The sequence below is a fragment of the Hyperolius riggenbachi genome, chromosome 1 (assembly GCF_040937935.1).
Source record: "Hyperolius riggenbachi isolate aHypRig1 chromosome 1, aHypRig1.pri, whole genome shotgun sequence".
Lineage (NCBI taxonomy): Eukaryota > Metazoa > Chordata > Amphibia > Anura > Hyperoliidae > Hyperolius > Hyperolius riggenbachi.
Genome location: NC_090646.1, coordinates 100347596 through 100368725, shown reverse-complemented (window position 1 = coordinate 100368725; position 21130 = coordinate 100347596). Strand labels below are relative to the sequence as shown.

Here is a 21130-nt window from a genome sequence, read left to right as displayed (position 1 = left end):
TCTCCTGCATAATTTACTGGCTGTGTTCTACTTTATGTCACTAGAGTGGCTCTTTTAAGAATTTGAAGGTAATGCTGCCAATTTTGAACAGAATGGACTTGACTCACAAAGTGGTGCTAACAGTTAGCACGCTGGTGAAAAGCCCTTTATCACGCTTAAACTCAGTTTAGGCGTGATAAGTTTAGGCATGATAAGTTTAGGCATGATAACTATAGCACCAACTAGGTTAGCACCGCAGTGCCAGCTGATCAAAAGTTTTGCGCTAGCAAAGTCTGGTGTGCGAAACGTCGCATAGTTTAATGGCGCTGCTTTGCACGCGGGACTTTGCGATCTAAACTTATCATGCCTAAACTTATATTGCCTAAACTTATCATGCCTAAACTTATCATGCCTAAAGGGAACCAGAGACGAACGTTAGGGAAAAATGAAAAAAGCTTTTATACATACCTGGGGCTTCCTACAGCCCCATAAGCCTGGATCGATCCCACGCCGCCATCCTCCGCTTCCTCTATCGCAGCTACCGGGTCCCGTTACTTCCTGCGGACGCTGACAATTATCCGCATGCACAGGGGCTCCACTCCATACCCGTATGCATGCAGCTGCGCAGTATGGAGCCGCACGCGTAAGGGTATGGAGGGAGCCCCTGTGATGCGGATAATTGGTCGCGTCCGCCGGCCGACTGGCGGAATGATGGGACCTGGTACCGGCGGATCCAGGAAGCGGAGGATGGCGGCGTGGGAGCGATCCAGGCTTATGGGGCTGGAGGAAGCCCCAGGTATGTATAAAAGCTTTTATGTAGTTTGTCTCTGGTTCTCCTTAAACTTATCATGCCTAAACTTATCATGCATGATAAAATTGTTATCACGCCTAAAGTCTTTAACTAGGTTATCACCGCTTTGTGAATCAAGCCCAATGTATCTAAACTTGTGACCCGATGCAATTGTGATCTAGTCAAGAGAAGTGAAACAATACTTTCATGAACATTGTTAAACAAAAAAATTACTTTTTCCCTGCACTAAGAGGGTGTCTCCATGGATATGCCAAAAGTATAGTTTGTCGGTATAAAATCTGCAGAGAGGTTATAAAGTATTAACTAACTTTAGCTATGTATACATCTGGTATTGATTGAAAAATGCTTATATGTTTAATGTACTGTAATCATATTTGTGGCTTGTTAATGCATGTTTCCTTCTTGCGTTTTTTTCCAGTTGCTGTCATGTAGTCTTTCATCCGTTTGTCATGATTTTTTTCTCATCCGTCTCCTCTTTCTTCCTCTGCATGATCATTCCTTTTATTCTCGCTTGCGATGCTGACCTTGCCTTGGCAGCGTATTTTAAAGGCAGAAATAGTGAACTATCCAGAAGATGGTGCACAGCTGAACTCGGCACACCCGCAGAGCTCAATCTGCTCATTGCAGTAGTTTGGAGGTATTGAACAAAGCAATGTAACATTTTTGCCAGATATTACCTGAAAATAGCTCTTTCCTGATTAGTACAGCTAGATGCTGAAATACCTTAGCGTTATTTGTAGTTTCCTGTGTCAAGGGTGGGAGACGGTTAAAGTGTACCTGAACTCAGAGACACTTTTTGTAGACAAAAGCTATGGATGAGCTCTCCTCACAATCACTTTTCCACACATACATTTTTGTTTGCACATGTTGAGCTGTTTTTAGAAAATAATGGGCCATTTACAATTCACTTTTTCACCTGAGTTTTCTCCCAAGTGATATTTTTACAACTTGTTGTAAGTAAAATGCCTTTTAAACCAGCGGCAAGCAAACAAATACTCACAATAATGTTGAAAGTACTTTTTCACCTAATTTTGGTACTTTTTCCATTGCAAACTGCTAAAAAAGGTATTTTAAATCAAAGATGAAAAATTATCTCCTGGGAGAAAACTCAGGAGAAAAAGTGAATAGCATGTGGGCCAGTGACTTAGACAGAGGTGTCAACATCCTCCATACTGACTCATTGCTTGAGCTAGTGTAAATATGTTGCCTCAAAGGTCCTCTGAGGGTGAGAGATAACGCTTCAGTGTCTGAAGGAAAACGTCAAAGGTTGGATAAAATCATGAGCTTTACGGAAGAGGTCATTTTCAGAATTTGCAGAAGGCAAGATGGCAGCCCCCATGAAACTGAGACCACATGTACTGTAGCTCATCCTTGTAATGTGAAATTACATCAGTAAAGGGATGTTTTTAGGTACACAGAATATGGTAAACTAAACTGAAAAAAAAAATTTGGTTCAGGTATACTTTGGTCATCATTAAGTCATTTTGTGCCCTTCCGAGGCTTGTGTTTTGACTCTAATTTTAGCAATATTTATTTGTCACAGATAGAATGCTTCTTCTGCTTCTCCACTTATACTCTCCAGATCTCTGCACCGCTTTTCCATATGTCCTGCTAATGTCTTTCCAATCCATAACCTAACTTCATATACAGCTACAAGTGATCTGTGGAATCCTATTCTTTTTTTTTTTGTTTTGTTTTCTACGTGTGTCTATATAATTACATCTGTGAATTTTCAAAGGGAAAACAAATGTGCACATTTTTTCGTAGCATTTTTGCATTTACATGTAAGGCAAACGAGCCCACAGACTTTTACTAACGTGAATTTTTGCTACATAGCAAAGCAACAATTTACATGTGGTGGAAGCTCGGACATACTATTAAGTACTAGCAAGAAATTGTTAACTTTACTCATTAAATTGAAATCTAAACATTGCCGTAAGCAGGAGTGTTTATAAACAAAATGTAACCTACTTTTTGGTACTTTTTCATTACAAAATTCTGAAAAGCTATTTAAAAAATAAGTTGAGAAATCCTCTACTAGGAGAAAATTCTGGAAAAAAAAAGTATATTGCATATGGGACAAAGACTCTAATCGAACTAGAATAAAAACCAAAACATTATAGGCAATAAATCTTCAGATAAGCTCGCTACAAACTAGATTCATACAGCTAGCAATATTTTTATATCTGTCCAAAATAATTCTATAAGTCCCCACATAATCAGAATGTATGTGGTGTGAAATAAGTGCAGCTGCACCTCGAAAACAACGATGACATTTTTTTCTATCTAATGGGATAATTGAACAAATTTATGTAATCGAAAAAAAAAGAAACATTTTTTACCATGTATGGGCGCCATTAGTTAGCCAATAAATAGTATCAAATTTCATAGATATTTGGATTGAAAAAAGACATACGTCCTTTTACTGATGGCTAACTTAGTTCGACACTCTACTGCTTCTACTAAACTTTGTCTACAAATTGAAATTGGATCGTCTAATATGAAAAACAGCACATAATTCACTTTACATTAAAAAAAATAAAAAATGCAACAATAAAATAAAAATAAATCGTTCTGATACGCCACCTCTAGTTGAAAACTCATTTTAATAATTTTTTTTTTTTATTTCAGAGAGTTGTAAAGGCTGATATTGTGAACTACAGTCAAGAACCAGTCACCAGAATGGTTAACCCGCCTCGGAGTTCAATGTGTGACATTCAGTGAAAGTACATTTTGATTCCGCATCAAAGAATTAAAAGCGATTCCTACGACTGCACACCCCAGCGGCTCACAAGGTCCCTCATTCTAACGGCGACAATCTCAATAGCTCATTTAGATATTTTGAAAAAAAAAAAAACTTCATGCATTATTTTGTTTGACTAAGCAGCAGGCAGCGAGGCTGGCGTGAAGCCAAGGACCAGACCACACACTAGAAAATCTAAATTAGAAAGGAGTGTTTGCACTCTTACAGTGTACCTATGCCTTCACACGTCTGCTGGAACTTAGCATAGGAGAAGCAGATAATGACCGCTTTCAGTAAGTGTTACGTCACGACAGGTAACCAAAGCTCTCTGTGTTTTCATCCAGTGTATGGAATTGATTGAGAGGATGCAATGAAATGTGCAGAGGCACTTCATTCAGTAATGCTGCTTACATTCATTGTCTAGCATTTCAGGAACATCGAGTTGAATGTAGTCTAAACAGAAGATGTCCTCCAACTTTTTTTTTTTTCCCCCGGTTGTCAATTTGTGTTTCCTTTTCTTCCCTTTTTGATTGTTGTTCGGTAGAGAGAAGAAAAAAAAAGGCTAAATGTTGATTTGTATTTCTTATGTACCCTGACAATATTGAATAATGTGTTCCTGAATGTACAGTAGGTAGTTGTATACAGTCACAAGGGAATGTTAAGCCGGTACTATATTCAATGCTCTCTTAACTCCTATGGTGCCCCTACACTGCAAACTTTTTCTGGTTGATTTGATCAGTGTATTGAATCGACTAGGAATCAAAAATTTCACAACTTTTGTTTCATATCATATTATGTACATTTCAGTCATTTCTCATAAGGGAACCAATCAGAATTAAGGGAAAATATTTGTTCACGTTTCTTCAAATTGACATTATATGGGTGTGATTTCATTTGTTAACAATTCGATTGCCGTCATGTAAAGGGTCGTACATATTGAAAAATTGTAACATTATCTATATGGAGAGCTTTAAATAAATCATTTTTGTCATTTATTTTTTATACCGTAGAGATAGATGGACTGAATAAATAAAGTCTATTATTCAGAGCAACCAGTCCTAAACTAGTTTGTTCTAGCTTGACTTCTGGTAACTGAAGATTTTCCTGTGTTGCTGGATTTCGCACCTTGAAAGTTATGAACGGATAAGAGTTTTGTCTTTGTGTCAACCAATCAAACACTTGATTATTTTCCAGACTTGGTCTGTAACAATGTGGACAGAATATCGTGGTTGACTTCACTATTTGTAGGCCTTTAGCACCTTGCATTTGAATTGTGTTTTTGATACGTACAGTGGTAGCCCATGTTGTCGATCTTTGAAAAAAAATTGGAAATACTTAAAAGAAAAATTCAAATGATTGTTAAAACCACAAGTGTTTCATTCTTTGATGACTAGTGGCCTGTGAATGACTACAGTACAGATATTTGTAGTAACCTTGTAGTGTTTTTTGGATCTGGTCTATTATAAGCCACAGGCCAAGAACAAATATACAAATCGATGCCCTGATAAAGGTTTACCACACTAGTTGCATGCCCCGTTTCAGGTGTGTCATTCAAATACCACTGAAGCCAAAAGACTAGGACAGCCAAGCAACTGGCATTGTTTATAAAAAAAAAATATGGCAAACTTCACCCTTCTCTTTGCATTATAGTAATCTACAACCTACATAGTGTAAAGTGAGCACCTAAAATACTGAGGTGATGTTTAGGACAAGTTGAGCACAATAGGTACTCTAAGGAATCATCTCTGCACCAGGGACCCAGTGAGACAAAGGACACCAGTAGGTGATGCTACCCACCAATGCAAAGTTTTTGATATTCTAGCAAAAGTCAGGTCGACAGCTAAATACAGGCCCTAGATGATGTACACACAAGAAAAACTGAAATTCCATGTAACTGGTTTAATGACAGAAATCCAAGAAGCCTGTGTTTCCTTTTTGGCTTTACAGCTTCAGGTCTGGCCTGTAGAGCTGTGTGGTGGTGCTAATTTCCTTTCCAGAGACTAAGCAGGTAGTTGCAATATGTGGAGACATCAGAGTGCATATCTAACTGTATGCCTACGACTAATGTATGAGAACATTGTAGGCATTGCTCACCATCCTTTACCTGCATTTCAAGGTGTATCCTTTCTCACTGAACTTTGTAAGACTGCCAACCTGAACTGTGCAAACCTCTGACGTCCAAGGGCCACACTGTAGCTGAACAAGGAGATCAACAGTGAGGGACAAACACAACGTACCTTTTATGGTTGGATAACGCATTAATTGCACTTGAATACTGGGCTTCCCAAAATAAAGATAGTGATACTTGTGAGTTGACATTCTAGTTCTCAAACTATGAGATCACTGCTGTCAGAGGTATCCACTAGGTTTCTAACATGAGCAATACAGGTTGATGACATAAACTCAATGAGAATGCATTGCCATAGAGCTTATGTGTAAAAAAACAAAAACAAAAAAAAAACAATCTGAAGGTGAATTTTTTTTGCCATTTTTAAAAAATGCAGTTTTCCTTGCTTTTGCGCTTTTCTTCTGCATTGTTTACTGATTATAACTATATACAACAGCTGTCTTGAATAGCATCTGCCTTTTCTGGTGCATGCTTGCCACTGACTGAAACACTACTGAAAACAAAAGGAAAGCATGACAACTAGGCAGCTGACATTTGTAAAGATTAACAAACATGGCAGGCATCATATTCCTCTCACTACAAGGTTATTTCAATAATGTCACCTACCATGCAGTGTTAAATGCAGCCATTGTATAAGCTCATCGGCTCTTAGCGGTTTGTCGATGATGATGATGATGATGATATATATATATATATATATATATATATCTGTGTTTACTCAATTCGTGTGATTGTTTCCTGTAAAGAGCAGGCAAGTGGCACAGAAAGCTGCAAAGAAGAAGTGGCATATTGGAAGTGGCATGGGAAGCACAAGACTGGTCGATAAACAATGATCAAAGAAAAAGTTTAGTATTTTTTTTTCCCTCTTATTTTTGTAGCGGTTTCTAAAGTTTTCATGTTAGATTTTCCATATAGACGTCTCATCACTTCAAAAGTCTGGTTAAAACTATCATCCTGGTAAAAACAATAGCTTACATACTGAAATTAAACAATATTTCTAGAAATGTTTAAAGAGTACCTGTGCGAAGCTTGGGTACACAACATCAGATACCTACCCAACGAGAGGGAAGCCTCAGGGTCCTATTGAGGCTTAACTCCCTGCTGTGTTGTCCCCCGTCGCTGAGCGTGGCCCCCCAGAAGATTAGCGACAATGCATTGTCCCAAATCCTAACTGGGCTGCGCACCAGTGTGGCCACACAATAGCTGACCCAGCCCGCCTGCGCATGCGTGGTACTGTGATGTGCGGGTGGGCTCATGTGGCTACTGCACAACCTTGCATCAGGAAGAAGAGCTGCGCGTCCCCAACGTGGCGAGGGGCTGCGCTTAACAGGGAACTGTAGATCAGCAAGGGAAGGAAGTAGGATACTGAGGCCTTTCTCTCTTACAGTATGTATGTGATTTTAAGCTATTGATAAGATTGTACTTCAATGCAGTTCTATGTCTTTTATAGATCATTTTGTATTTCCTTGTGTCACCTACTGTATGTGCAGAATATGCAAAACCCACTGCAAATACTGAAAAGACAAACTGTATACTTGAAACATAGGTCAGTTTAAATGTGTAAAAATGTTTAACTTGAAGCAAACCTGAAGTGAAAATAAACTTATGAGATAATGAATTGTATGTGTAATACAGCTAAGAAATATAACTTTAGTAGCAAAGAAAAGGGTCTTGTGGATTTTTTTTCAGTACAGGAAGTTTACAAAAAAAAATCAGGTGTTATGTGTGCAAAAGAGCTTCTCTGAGCTATTTTGACCCTCTGGGCGGAATACAGTCCTGTTTTCTGACGCACTTGAACAGCCAAGAAACAGTGTGAGACAGCTTGAGATAAGGAAAGTTCAGGGTTATTATTTCTGCTTTGTTTTATAGCTTAAAATACAGTGTGTGCAACTGGAATGATGCAATGTTATAAAGCTATATAACTGAAAATAAAAATGAGACTTTCTCTCTTGCTACTAATGTTCTATTCATTATTTGTACTACACATACAATTCATTATATCACAAGTTTGTTTGTTTTTGGCTTCAATGTCACTTTAAAACTCCAGTAAATCATGATCTGACTCTTATCTGCTGCCCTCCAGGAGATGAAGAGGTCTGATCATTCTGATTATACTGCGAAGAACTGCAGCGCAGTGATTAATCTCGGATTATGCAGGGAAATCCACAATACAAGCTTGTCAGTTCTGTGCTGCTCCTCCCTATAGGTATGAGAGGTGCTGTGCAGGGGATTACACAAGACAGATGCAAAGTTATTTTCATATAAGATATATAAAATTAAAGATATAAAAGAAATGTCTATTCAAGCTTAAACTCTCCACCATATTACAGTACATTCCTCTGTTTTGTCATATAAGCTGCTGAAAATGATGAATATTTATCCACTCCTGTTATTAAATGCACTTTTATATAAACCAACATGCAGTTTGTTTTTGCTTGCACTCTGATCACAATGCTGGGAAGGAAGCAGTCAGAATCTATCTGTGTTTAGAGATGCTATTGATTCTGAGCAGATGCACATTTTCTATACATTTATGTAGCTTGGAAATCTAGGTAGTCCCTGACTTATGAACGTTATGAACAACCCACTGATACAAATGGCATGGATTCTGTGGGAACAAATCAAAAACATTTTTTTCAAATTGCACTTAGTTTTTGAGAAAATCTATTTTAACTATTTTAAAAAAATTCAAAGAAAAAATGACTTTTAGGCTGTATTCACTGTGGGATGTTGCCGTTTAATCCGACGTTAAAGTCGCAACGTGTCTGCGTTAAGAGGTAACGCACTGCAAGCAGTGAGTTACCACAATGCAACATTTTTAACACGACTTTAATGTCGCATTGTGACTGGCCCATAGGATTAGCATTGTAGTGCAGTAAGTTGCGTTATAAGACTTTATAACGTGCGACCATAACGTCCTACTGTGAATGCGACCCCAAACTTATATATGAAGGTAGAGGGGGGAACTGGAGGCACGGGGGGGGGGGGGCACAGGGGACAGGGATGGCAAAGTGTTCCGACTTAAGAACAGAGTCAGGTTAAGAACGAACCTACAGTCCCTATCTCGTTTGTTGGGGACTACCTGTACATCTTAAGGTGGCCATTAATGGTCCAATTTCTAGCGAAAAATCGTTCGAGTGATCAGAAGAAAAATCATTCACTACACCAACAACGAACCAATCTTTGCTTCCTATCTATCACAACCAATCAAGAAAATCCAAATTCTGGTTTTACAAAAATCCAATCGTTCATAATCTATTGTGCCCATCAACTGAGATTATTTTCAACCAATCCGATCATAATTTCTGATCGCTCAAATGATTTTTTTGCTAGAAATTGGACCGTTAGTGGCCACCTTAAGGCAGCATAAATCAAATGCAGCAATTTGCAACAACTCAGCATATCATTGATCATCCCTAGCTGTGATCTCTGAGGGCCCATTCACACTAGAGTGTTTTGCCGCGATTTTGGCAAAACACTCAAACGCTAGTGCTTTTTAAAAGCACTAGTGTATTTTATTATGTGCCCGTTCTCACTTGGGCGATTTGCGCTAAACAACGCAAATCGCCCAAAATCGCGAAACGCGTCGCCTGCACCATTTTCAGGTGATTTCCCGGCTATCGCGTTTCAGTGCTATAGAAGTGCTAAACACGATTGCGGAAAAATCGTCACAGTGTTCAGTGATTTTTCCACTGAAAAATCACCCCTGCAAAACGCCAGCTGTAATCGCCGGTGTTTTGCAAACGCAAGTGTGAATGGGCCCTTACATTTCAAGGGAACTTGCTCTTTGCTTCAGGCCTAGCGGAGGTTTAACCAGAGCATAATATTACATAATTTTACCTTTAGAAAAAGAAGGAATTTTAACAGAAATAAACTTTTTTTTTTTTTTCTTTGTGAACAGAAGATTTTAAATAAAGTGCATTCTGGAAGCAAATATGGAGGTGTTTCTTTAAACCTGCTGCAATTGAAGGAATAAGCGGGGAGCGTTATGTATATAAGGTACAGGTACATAAATACAGCAAAGTCCACATTTTAAATGCGAAGATCAGGAGAAAATCTGAACCAATATGCCTATAGAGATACAGTGTATATGGGCAATCTGAGTCAAATATCCATTTGTGGGCCCATTGCATATAAAAAGTCCTTGGGATAATCAAATGCAAATAGTATGAGGCATATCAGATAGTTCAACACAGCATGGTGAAGGGGCAAACCCTGCCAAGTATTACACAGACAGACGGCGACCTTTCGATACAGAGTGTTCTTTCTCAATGGGTGCAAGCAGATGTGGCAAACTAAAGCAGTGATGGCAGCTTAGTTACTAGAGTACACTCAGTAGGCAGTAGCAGTGTTAGGGAGTCTTGCCCAAGAACTCCCTACTGAACAGGTGCTGGCTTACTGAACAGGAAGAGCTGAGATTTGAACCCTGGTCTCCTGTGTCAGAGGCAGAGCCCTTAACACTACCCAGCCACTCCGTCTTATCAAAACCCTTATTTTACCACCGGAAATGGGAAATGCTGTACATGCTTTATTCACCAAAGGTGTAATTATAGAGGTTTTTTTTTATTAATTACATTTCTATACTTTAGAGTTTGGGCAACGTATTGAGCTGTAGTTTTTGTGTAGAAGATGCCTTACTTCACCTTCAGTTCAAAATAATGCATTTTGTTCTCGAATTTTCAATATAGATAGCCGCTGGGTGCCCCTCATTCATTATAGGTCTCCACGCCATACACTATGCAGAGCGTACCTTACTCACCTCTCTGGGATCCAGCCACTTCTTGTTAGTCTTCATCCTGTCCTCTGGGGGCCGCTCTAACTCTATGCTGAGATCACCCTTTGTTGTCACAGGACAGATGGTCATCTCAGCACAGAGATGGGGAGCCACGGAGGAGACAGAGAAGATAGGCTCCTACCACTGGATCCTGGTGAGGTGAGTGACCATGCGCTTCCCTGCTCACTTTGCACCCAGCACTCCTAGCGGTATCCTCGAATGTAGCTTGGAATTTCCACTTATAGCTGTAAAATGTAACTCTGAGCTATACTCGGGAATACCGGCAAAGAGGTTAAATAAGGGGATTTGATGGTTAAGAAGTTGAGTACTAATATTTTCAGTGGTATGGAGAGTCACCAGTGAGGGACACATAACTAAGGTTACATCCAGAGATGAGCTACGTAATCGAAACTACTTGCTGGCCCGGGCGGGGGAGATAAGTTGCGCATGCCACCGCCTATAGCGGATGTGCTCCATGTCACGTTCACTCACGTTCTACGTTACTTCCATGCTTCTGGGTTTGAAGGAGCAAGCATAGAAGTGACATGGAAGGTGAGCAAACACAACGTGGAGTAAGTTGTAATCGTAATTTTGATTACAAACGGCGGAGCTATGCGTAGCTCATATTTGGTAATATCCTTATTCCAACAAATGTTCATGTTGAAGAATCTGACACTATACAGTAAAAGATATAATACAATGAAAGTATGCTTCACTGCCACTGTAAACATGCACGTAGCCTAGTAAATGCACAGCATGCTGTGTGTTAGTCCATCGAAAAAGAAGGCTTTTACCGGTTAAAGGATTCCTATAACTCTTCTATGTCAGGACTGACATACCTGCCCATCTGGTAAGAACTGTTATACACTAAGGTGGGTCAATAGAGGGAAGGGTTGAGTCTCAATATCCTCTTGTGTTTCCTTATTGGTTCTCTATTGGTTTCCCTTGTTGCAGAGGACTTGTGGAAATCCCATTACTGGTAAGAGTAATTCTGAACTTGCCATTCCGCCCTGTTATACAGGTGCCAGTTATGCAATAAGCATGAATGTATTTGTATTTATACTAACCTGGGGCTTCCTTCAGCCCCATGAGTTGTGTGAGCTCCCTTGCTGTTCTCTCTGTTCACTTGATATCCCCCTCTGCACATGCATGGCCAGGTGGCATGCCCCCGTGGCCGTGCATTACGACTGCGCAGATTGTTTCTGGCTGCAGGAGCGTGATGGAGGTACGCACACAGCTGAGCCAAGCATGCACGTTAACAAGCACGGCCAGCTATATTGCCAAGGGGGGTGGGGGAAGAACAAAAGAACGGATCGGCCAGAGAGGATGGTGAGGAAGACCAACGCTTCATGGGGCTTGGGGGAAGCCCCAGTTAAGTAAAAATACACCAACAATTCACGTTTCAGATTTTCTTTAATAACCCATGTGTAAAATTGACCTGCAAAAATGTGCTTAATTTATATATTATATAAGAGGGTAATAAAGTATTTGAGGGCAGTGCATTTTTCAGGTACACTTTAACTTCTAAAGGAAAACTTGCATAAAAAGGCTATATTTAAAGTTTCACTTCAACATGTATGGGCCCAAAAAATTACAACACACTTTTAGGTTCAAGTCTTTATTTAAACCCAATGGTTACAATGTGTTTATTTTATAGATCCAGTAACATTTTTCTTTTTTATAATGTTAAGAAATGTGTGTGATTCCAAGTTAGCGATTTTGTCATTGTGGGGGAGAATTGCTTCGTGTTGATTAATCATTGTTAATGCTCTGCAGTTTCCAAATTAAGCTGATCTCATTCGCATGCATTTTGAATAAAAACATTACAGAGACTATCGTTCTGCCTGGTTAATGCATAAACTCTTTCAGGAAAGACCTCTGTTTTGGCTGACGCAAAATTACAAATACACCATTTAAAAAAAAAAACACAGAAGAGGTTTTGCCGAATGGGATCTGCAGAACGGGATGGCCACGGATCAGATAGAGAACACATCCATCTCTTGTTTATGTTTCCAAATCTTGGTGCCGACATGGAAGATAAACAAAAGCTGCTTCATCATGCTGGCATGTGGAAAAAAATAGTTTGATGACTGACTAGGAAAATATGAAGTGAGATCTCTGGAGCTGGCCCAATCCATTGCACACATTATGGAGGGTGTTCCTTTTTCTTTGCCCTGGACAAAGATCTGCATCCTCCTTGACATATACGCCAAGAAAAGACAAAAACAAAAGCTCAGCGTACAAGAGGGAGTTTCAACAGAATTCCTCTAGTGTAAAATAAATGTGTTGGTTGGTGCATCACAGTAAGCACAAATCATGCATTCAGCAACACATTACGTTTCAACACATTTCACTGCAAAGGGCTTCCCTAGTGTTCTGACTCTATCACTATTCTGCACAAGACAATAGCAACATTGAAAGCCTAACATTGTTGGATAGGTTATTTGCAGTGAATGCTAAGAGCAAACGCATTTGTATGAGACAACACACTACACAAACACAATAAATGAACCATTGCATGCAAAATCAGAGAAGACAAGACACAGAGGGCCATGTGCAATTCACTTTTTCACTTGATTTTTCTCCTAGGAGATAATTTTTCATCTTCAATTTAAAATAACATTTTAGCATTCTGCAATTGAAAAAGTACCAAAAACTTGTAGAAAAAGTGCAGTCAAAATTATTTTGAGTATTTGTTTGCTTGCTGGTGGTGGAAAAGGCGTTTTATTTACCTGTTGTGAAAATATCACTTAGGGGAAAACTCAGGTGAAAAAGTGAATTGCATATGCCCCAGAATATTTTATATTAGTTTTCATCAGGCAGATTCAGCACCAGAACTGCAGCCACTAGGAAGCTTGCTATAGGTAGAGGCAGTGTAAGGGAGTCTTGCCCAAGGTCTCCTCCTGAAAAGTGTACGCTTAACAGGAAGTGCCGGTATTCAAACCCTGGTCTCCTGTGTCAGAGGCGGAGCCACTGCTGGAAAAGCATGAAGGCAAAAAGTTTACAATAACAAGTATGGAGTGCTTAAATTGTAGACTGCAGTTTATCTTTCTGAGTTGTCTGCCCTGCAGAAGGCGGCCATATATAAACTTCAGTTCTTACTCGGACTGAGAGAGAGACCACATCCTATTACTTTGGTTGCAAATAAACTGGCTGGAAATTAAACTGTTCCTAATTTATAATGGTTTATAAAATAGTCCCCATTTGTCTAGCCAGGAACTACCACATGAACTCCATCATAATGTTTAATGAAAAATTAAAACTGTCTAAACAATATTTACAGAAAATGTACAAATGAAAGAAGATCTGCAGAGCCCAAGTGGGTACTAAAGTCAGCTATTTTTCTGTCTCTCTCTACTTCTTATAGAGATGAGGGTGGAGGATTGGCAGCCAATGCATTCCGTTGTCTTGGTGATGCGTATGGGAAGTGCCAAACGTGTGCTTGTCTCCTTCCCCTCCTATGGGGAGGAGTCGGCATATGTAGGGCGGAGTATGCATAGTCCTGAGCGGTGAGGATGCTGAATACTGGCACTCCCCCGGAAGTGACCCGCAAGGTTTGGATATGTTTTCTTCAGCCGGAAGTGAGTGGCTTCTGACATCGTGCAGAGCGGGCCAACATGCTAACAGTGGCTCTGAATGCAAATGAGAGGCGGTGACCCGGATGTCCACCCTGTGGGAACAGGTAATGAAGGGCTCACGAATAGATAAGTAGCTAAATTCGTGATTCTAATGAGGCTCGATTGCCTCAGGTGTGTGCATGGGAGACGGGGTTAATTACGCAGATGTCTGGCGTTTCATATGCTCGTACGCGTCCAATAGGATGCGTTTTACGACTCACTACCGCGCACTTCTTCCTTCGGCATGTCCGACCGATTAATGCAACCAATTTTGGTCCGAAATTGGTAGCATTGTTATTTTGGCATGCACTGATAGGAATAGGAGGAGTTAGGAAGGTTTCTCAAACAGGGCAGTGTGTGGGGGAAATTGCTGTTGCTGAGGTAACAATACATCTGCTGTATTGCATCAATGCCCAGCACTGGAAGGGTTAAGCACAGAACAACTTCACAGGACAGGTGTCCTGGGAATTGTCCTGACAGCAGGTGGGAGGAGCACTTCACAAATCATGCCTAGCCTGCACTGCTGCGTTATCTGTAGAACTGCTATTAAGCACTTCTTAATCTGTGACAGTTTAGGGATGGATTTGCATTTTTCTTAACTGTAGTGCAGTCCTAGAAATCCACGCTAAACTGCCGCTATTACATCGGATTTAAGAATTTTCTTCTTATCATGCAGAACAGTCTGGTCAGAACAGTTTAAGAAGAAAAAAACTGTCGGTAACTATTTGATAAATCTGGCCCAATGTTCTCTTGTGTAGAGACTTACTTCATTACGTTTTAGTCTACTCCAGACTTTCTGTTGCATGTATTAAATACTACCAGATTTGGCAAATGAAGTTATGAGCAGCACTTGCAATTAAAATAAATTCCTATTAACCTCCTTAGCGGTAACCCCGTGTGTGACACGGGGTAAGCCGCCGGAGGGTGCCGCTCAGGCCCTGCTGGGCCGATTTAAGTAATTTTTTTTTTTGCCCGATCGCCGCTATCCGGTGCGGCGTGCGCCCCCCCCCCCCCCCAGACCCCGTGCGCTGCCTGGCCAATCAGTGCCAGGCAGCGCCGAGGGGTGGATCGGGTCTCCCAATGACGTTCCGACGTCGGTGACGTCATCCCGCCCCGTCGCCATGGCGACGGGGGAAGCCCTCCAGGAAATTTCCTGATCGAAGCGGGCGGATGCCCCGCTGCCCCCTGGCGGTATTTTTCATACCGCCAAGGGGGTTAAACTTGCATTTTTTTCCAGACATTTGTGAAAACAAGCAATATAGCAAATAGCACAACTGTTGGGAAGTTGCAATGGTATTCACAAACTTCACAGTCACAAACCTGATTCATTCACTTGATAGTGCTAATGTAGCATGAACTAATTCCCGCAGGGCAACCGCTTTGCGATATTGGTTTTTGACCCTGCATAGTTTGGCATGTGAAAGCAAATGCATATTTGCATGAACTATGCCTCATGATAAGCCAATTAGGCCAGATTTGCAAAGCCAGATTTGTTAGGGTTAAACTTGGTGTTTGAGCACGCATACATTTTCTTGTTCCAAGCATTTCTTTAGTTGTATCCTTTGGAGCCAGGTGGTGGATGACTTGCTCTAGGTGGTGTGAGCCCTGGGGTGAGCTGTCTGCGCCTGGCCTCCTCCCCCACCCCCTTTGGAGTGTTGTGTGTAAGCCAGCCCTGAGCTCCAAAGCTTGGGGTCACGCCTTTTCCATGTGGTGTCCTCGAGTTAATGCACATGTAGCAGAATGCAATGGACATTAAGGTAAGTGCCTGTTTTTAATATTGGGAGGTGGGTGCGGGCGGCACTCTTCTCCCCCCCCCCCCCCCCCCCACCCAGCGCTGGCCACGCTTTGAGAGGGTCGCCTGTGCCACCTAGCTTCCCCCTCCGGGGTGCCGCTGTGGTTCCCAGGCAGTAAGAGAGCCTGGGGCCCCGCGGCCCCCCGGTTGTATGAGGGCATTGGGAAGCCTCCCCGTGGCGCTCCTGGATAGTGCTAATGTTGCATGAACTAATTCCCGCAGGGCAACCACTTTGCGGTATTGGTTTTTGACCCTGCATAGTTTGGCATGCGAAAGCAAATGCATATTTGCATGCGCTATGCCTCATGATAAGCCATTTAGGCCAGATTTTCAAAGCCAGATTTAGTAGGGTTAAACTTGGTGTTTAAGCGCGCATACATTTTCTTGTTCCAAGACAAACTTGATTCATCCAGTAGAATGCAAAACATTTAGAGATCAGAATACAAGAACAAGAAATAAGGGTGACCAGACTGGCACTGTTTCAGGTGGTCAAACAAGCTAGAAGAGGAATTCAGTCAAGCTAGGTAGTCAAACCAGAGCAACCTGTCAGGGACAAAACAAGGAGTGATTCAAAAGGGCAGACCTTACAATCTGTTCCCATATCACTGTAAATGTATTATTATTTTATGCGTACATCAAATAAGGGTGCCAGGAAAAAAGGGCTCGAGGTATAGCTGAAATTTCAAGATATTGTCTATAACAATATTTTTTATCATCTCTAATCGCAAAATATTGTCTATAAAAATGAAAATGAAAATATATTTACAGGCATAATAAACACAGTAAACCATTGGTGAACATAATGAAACATTACCGATATTTTACTACAACTAAACCTAACCGTACTATCACACAGAACTCTCCTCTTACCGATGCCTAAACCTAAAACCCCCGTCTGGTTGTGCCTAACCCTAAGATCCCCCCCCCCCCGGTGATGCCTAATCCTAAAACCCTCTTCCTGACTGCTAATCCTAAAACCTCCTTTCTCCGCTGCAAGTAACGTTGATGCAAAAAGTGATACATTTCAAAGCGATAATTTATGTAATTATAGTTCTTTTGAAAACACTAATTCTCAAAACGAAAAATTCTGGTTGGACGGGCCCGGCGCTTACCATTTATCGGCTGCCCAAGTTTCTTCTAGACCTCTAGTAGCCGTTATTTTGCCTATGAGGCGACCAAATAGTCCATTAGCCCCAGGCACCCAAATTTCCTGATTCCTTCTTTTATCTGCAAGGACCTCGTTTCCCCTTAATTATTGTTGTTGGTTGTTTGGTGTGTTCTTAGAATTTACAACATAATAAATGACTACTACACAAATGAGGGTGCTACATTCTCATGAAGAAACATAAACTAAAAAAGTCACCCGCCTTGGACATGAGGTACAGAAACAATGGTGAAAAACCACTAAGTGGATTATGGACAACTCATGCTTAGAGGATAGATCATCATCTGACGCGTTCAGGAAGCTGGTTTACATTGACAAAGCTCACAAAGACAAACATAAGACTAGGGCACTAAGTGCTTCAAACCAGACAACAGGAGAAGATGCTTACCAGCAAACATGAGGCAGAGAATGCGGAAGAAATAGATGAGACCATACAACTAGACAGATACTGAGGTCAGGCACATGAAAGGAAGAAGCTTCAGAGGGAACAAAGGAGAAAGCCTGCAAACCAGAAACTAAGATATAGACAGGCCCGTTCTGGACAGATCTAGCAGACCAATACGCATGTTAGACTTACTCGGCCAAGGTTAACGGTTAGGGTTGTATCAGCCAACAGTTTAGCATGTGTAAAGGTGTCCCTACGAGGTCACTTAAAGGGGCAGCATTGCAAAAAACTGTAACATTAAAACTTTATATTTGTACATACATATACTTTGCACATTTACCCCAGAGTAAATACATTATACATTTTTTGTTCTTATGAACCTCTTACCTCTTGGACTACTCCATCTCCTTATGCAGGATTCTCAGGATATTGTTTACTTTCGAAGGCACTCCTTGAATGGCATTGCTACTGTCCATCTGCCAGAATAGTGTGCACATGAGCAGGCAGGCTGGCTGGCCTGTTTGTATAGGTCCTTATTCAAGGGAGTCCTTATAAAACAAAAAGAAACTTTGAGAATCCCTCATGAGGAGATGGACTAATCCAAAACTTGTCAGAGGTTAGAGCTGTCAGATTTTTATGGCTACTGTAAGTAACCGTTACACTGGAAGTAAAAAATGTATGGTGCATTTACTCAGGGACAAGCATATGTATGTGTACATACAGTATGTATAATACATGTTCCAGTTTTTTGCCATAGTACTCTAAAGATCTCAGTATATAATATTATCACTAAACAGTGAAAATTCTGCAATGATAATAGTCTAGAGCAGTGTTTCTCAACATTTTATTGGTATGTACCCCTTTTAAAACCCTTTACTCACCGAGTACCCCCTAGCACAGTAATCATTATCACACGTACCCCTTGACAAATATATATTGAATAGTAGTACATGATAATTGGTTCTAAACAATTTCCAAGCATTTACTTTTGCTTTTAATTAGCTAAAATACTAATTTGGTGTTGTTTAACTAAGATTTATCATTTTCTACAACTTTAAATGTATTATTTTTGGTTAATTATATCAAGCCCGAGTACCCCCTGGAACCATCAGAAGTTCCCCCTGGGGTACGCGTACCACATGTTGAGAACCTAGGGTCTAGAGCATAGATGTTTCAATAGCACTAAAATAGGGAGATTAATCTTACACAATTGTATCACAATATAATAAAAGCGAATCTGGGGGTGTGTTTAGCTTCTAAGGGCAACAATGTTTAATTTGCATATATTCAGCAGTGATCCACTGGGAGACATCTCGGAGCTACGGTAACTCCAACCTGAATTATCGCAAATTCTTTCTGTTTTAAGAAAGCAAACTTTTGTTTCCCATAGCATTTTAGTAAGGGGGCTTTTAGGACCATTGTAGCCCCTTACACACTCCAATGAGTTCTGGGTCACCATGAGCTTGCTGGTTAGTCTGTACCTCTGGGGGTTTCAAGCCCTACTCCATAGAGCCAAATTAATAGATGCCATGCACTAATGAGGATCAACCAATCTGAAACAGTCTGTATGCATGTTTGATTATTATAGCTCTGTACAAATTAACAAGCTGACACATCATTGCGTTCCAGCGGTTCTGGAGGTGTGTTTAGCTTCTAAGGACGACAATGGTTAATTTGCATATATTCAGCAGTGATGCACTGGGAGACATCTCAAGCTCACTCCAACCTGAATTATCGCAAATTCTTTCTGTTTTAAGAAAGCAAACTTTTGTTTTCCATTATAGTAAAATGTATTTATTTTAGATGCATTATTGTTTTATGTGTTTTCAAGTATACAACATGCAAAAAAAAAAAAAGTGACATTTTGTAGTTTTACTTACAGACAGATATGCTGCTTGTATAATGTTGTAGATGTTAAGCTCTTTTGTTCACTGTATAATAATGGATAGTGACTTAGCTCGTTTATGTTTGATCCACCTAGTTGTTCCTTGTACATCCTGATGAAGCGGGCATAGACCCGTGAAACGCATTGCAAAAGTTAAAGTTACGAATAAAGATCATTTTTTTTGCTGATAAATTGAATAGTGTCAGTAGACTTGGGAAGGTAAGTCCACCCCACCTCCCTTTTTTAAATGTTTTTGAAATATTTTACTCTATTTTGTCCCCTCTGTTGTACCACTCATATTGCATTACAAGTCCACCCTTGGTGGCGGGATGTTAACTCATCTTCCTTTCCTGTCTACAGTGAGCATATTTTACCCCGAGTGGGGTCCGGTCTACTCTCGCCACCTGCTGTTACAATGGTTATCTTAGTGGTAACCCTTCTTTGTGAGTACCTTACCTTTATCACCCTAACATTGTCATTGACATTAACATACTACATTGTCAACAAGGGCTCTCAATCATTTTCCTGTTTTGCTTTTGACTCATTTGTATTTTTCTTAAATTCCCTTTTATGCTATGTACTTTTGGTCACAATAGGATCATATAAGGTTGATGAAAAGTTGCATTGCGCTGTATAAGTGTGATGCGACACATACAGTAAAGCATACAGGACATAAAAGTATGCTTCACTGCAACATTAAATGCACGTTGTCCGGTAAATGCATGGCATGCCGCCCATAACTCTGATGGAAGCCACCGCACCAATGATACACCAATGTTGAAATATATTTTTCAATGGGACGGAACGCAGCAGTTGCAACATGAAAGGACCCTCAGTGTAATTTAACCACTTTGCCACCCGGGTACAGTATATCTACGCTCCTTTGGACTTCAGTTCCCCGCCAGGAGCGTAGATATACGCACCCGCTGCTGCTGTCCGTGCTCCCGCTCGCACGTGTGCGCGCTCCCGCGATCGTGCACTCCACCGCCTGCTCGCCCAGAGATCAATGATCAATAAAGATCAATAAATTAACTCATTAACTCTCACACACCCCAATTGTTACCAATTTTTTTTTTTTTTTGTAATAAAAAAAAAATTACAATAAAAAAAAACAAACATAAATAGTTACGTTAGGGACTGAACTCTTTTATTTATATCAAGAGGGTGTAACACTGTTACTTTATAAATTATGGGCTTGTAATTAGGGATGGGCGCAAAACTGAAAAAAATGCACCTTTATTTCCAAATAAATTATTGGCGCCAAACATTGTGATAGGGCCATAATTTAAACGGTGTAATAACCAGGACAAATGGGCAAATAAGTTACATGGATTTTAATTACAGTAGCATGCATTATTTAAACACTATAATGGCTGAAAACTGAAAAATTATTTTTTTTTTCAAATGTTTTCCTATTTTCCCATTAAAACACATTTAGAATAAAATAATTCTTGACATAATGTCCCACCTAAAGAAAGCCTAATTGGTGGCGAAAAAAAACAAGATATCGTTCATTTCATTGTGATAAGTAATGATAAAGTTATAGGCGAATGAATGTAAGGAGCGCAGAAAGGAGAAAATTGCTCGGATGCTGAAGGGGTAAAACCCCTCCGTTGCGAATCGGTTAAATCTTGAACAATTCATTATAATTGATCATCATCCCAGACGTTCTTTGGCTGTGACGGTTATAAACTCATCCCATAGATAGCCGTTTGTTTGACGTTTGTGTTCCAAAAATAAATCCGAATTTTAGAATCTGTTTTTCTCATCATTATTGCATCAGAACCTAAAATATGGGGTAATGAGGGGAGTGAATTTCTGGCTACGCTAGTGAAGGAATATTTGTAGGAA

General features: G+C 40.4%; 1 protein-coding gene across 4 annotated transcripts in view; it reads left to right on the top strand.

The window, feature by feature from the left end:
- RAB28 (RAB28, member RAS oncogene family) overlaps positions 1 to 8078 on the top strand; it is a 216558-nt gene extending 208480 nt beyond the window's left edge. For 2 of the 4 annotated variants that reach the window (XR_011030525.1, XR_011030528.1), the window contains one exon: positions 1328 to 1412. Coding sequence is in view for 2 of the 4 variants with exons in the window: in XM_068277525.1 (XP_068133626.1) it covers positions 1328 to 1420 (93 nt within the window). In the remaining 2 variants the exon portion in view is untranslated. Of the gene's footprint in view, positions 1 to 1327; positions 1428 to 3421 lie in introns of those variants that run through there. The other 2 variants (XM_068277525.1, XM_068277535.1) reach the window with 2 other exon arrangements.
- The last annotated feature ends 13052 nt before the right edge of the window (positions 8079 to 21130 follow it).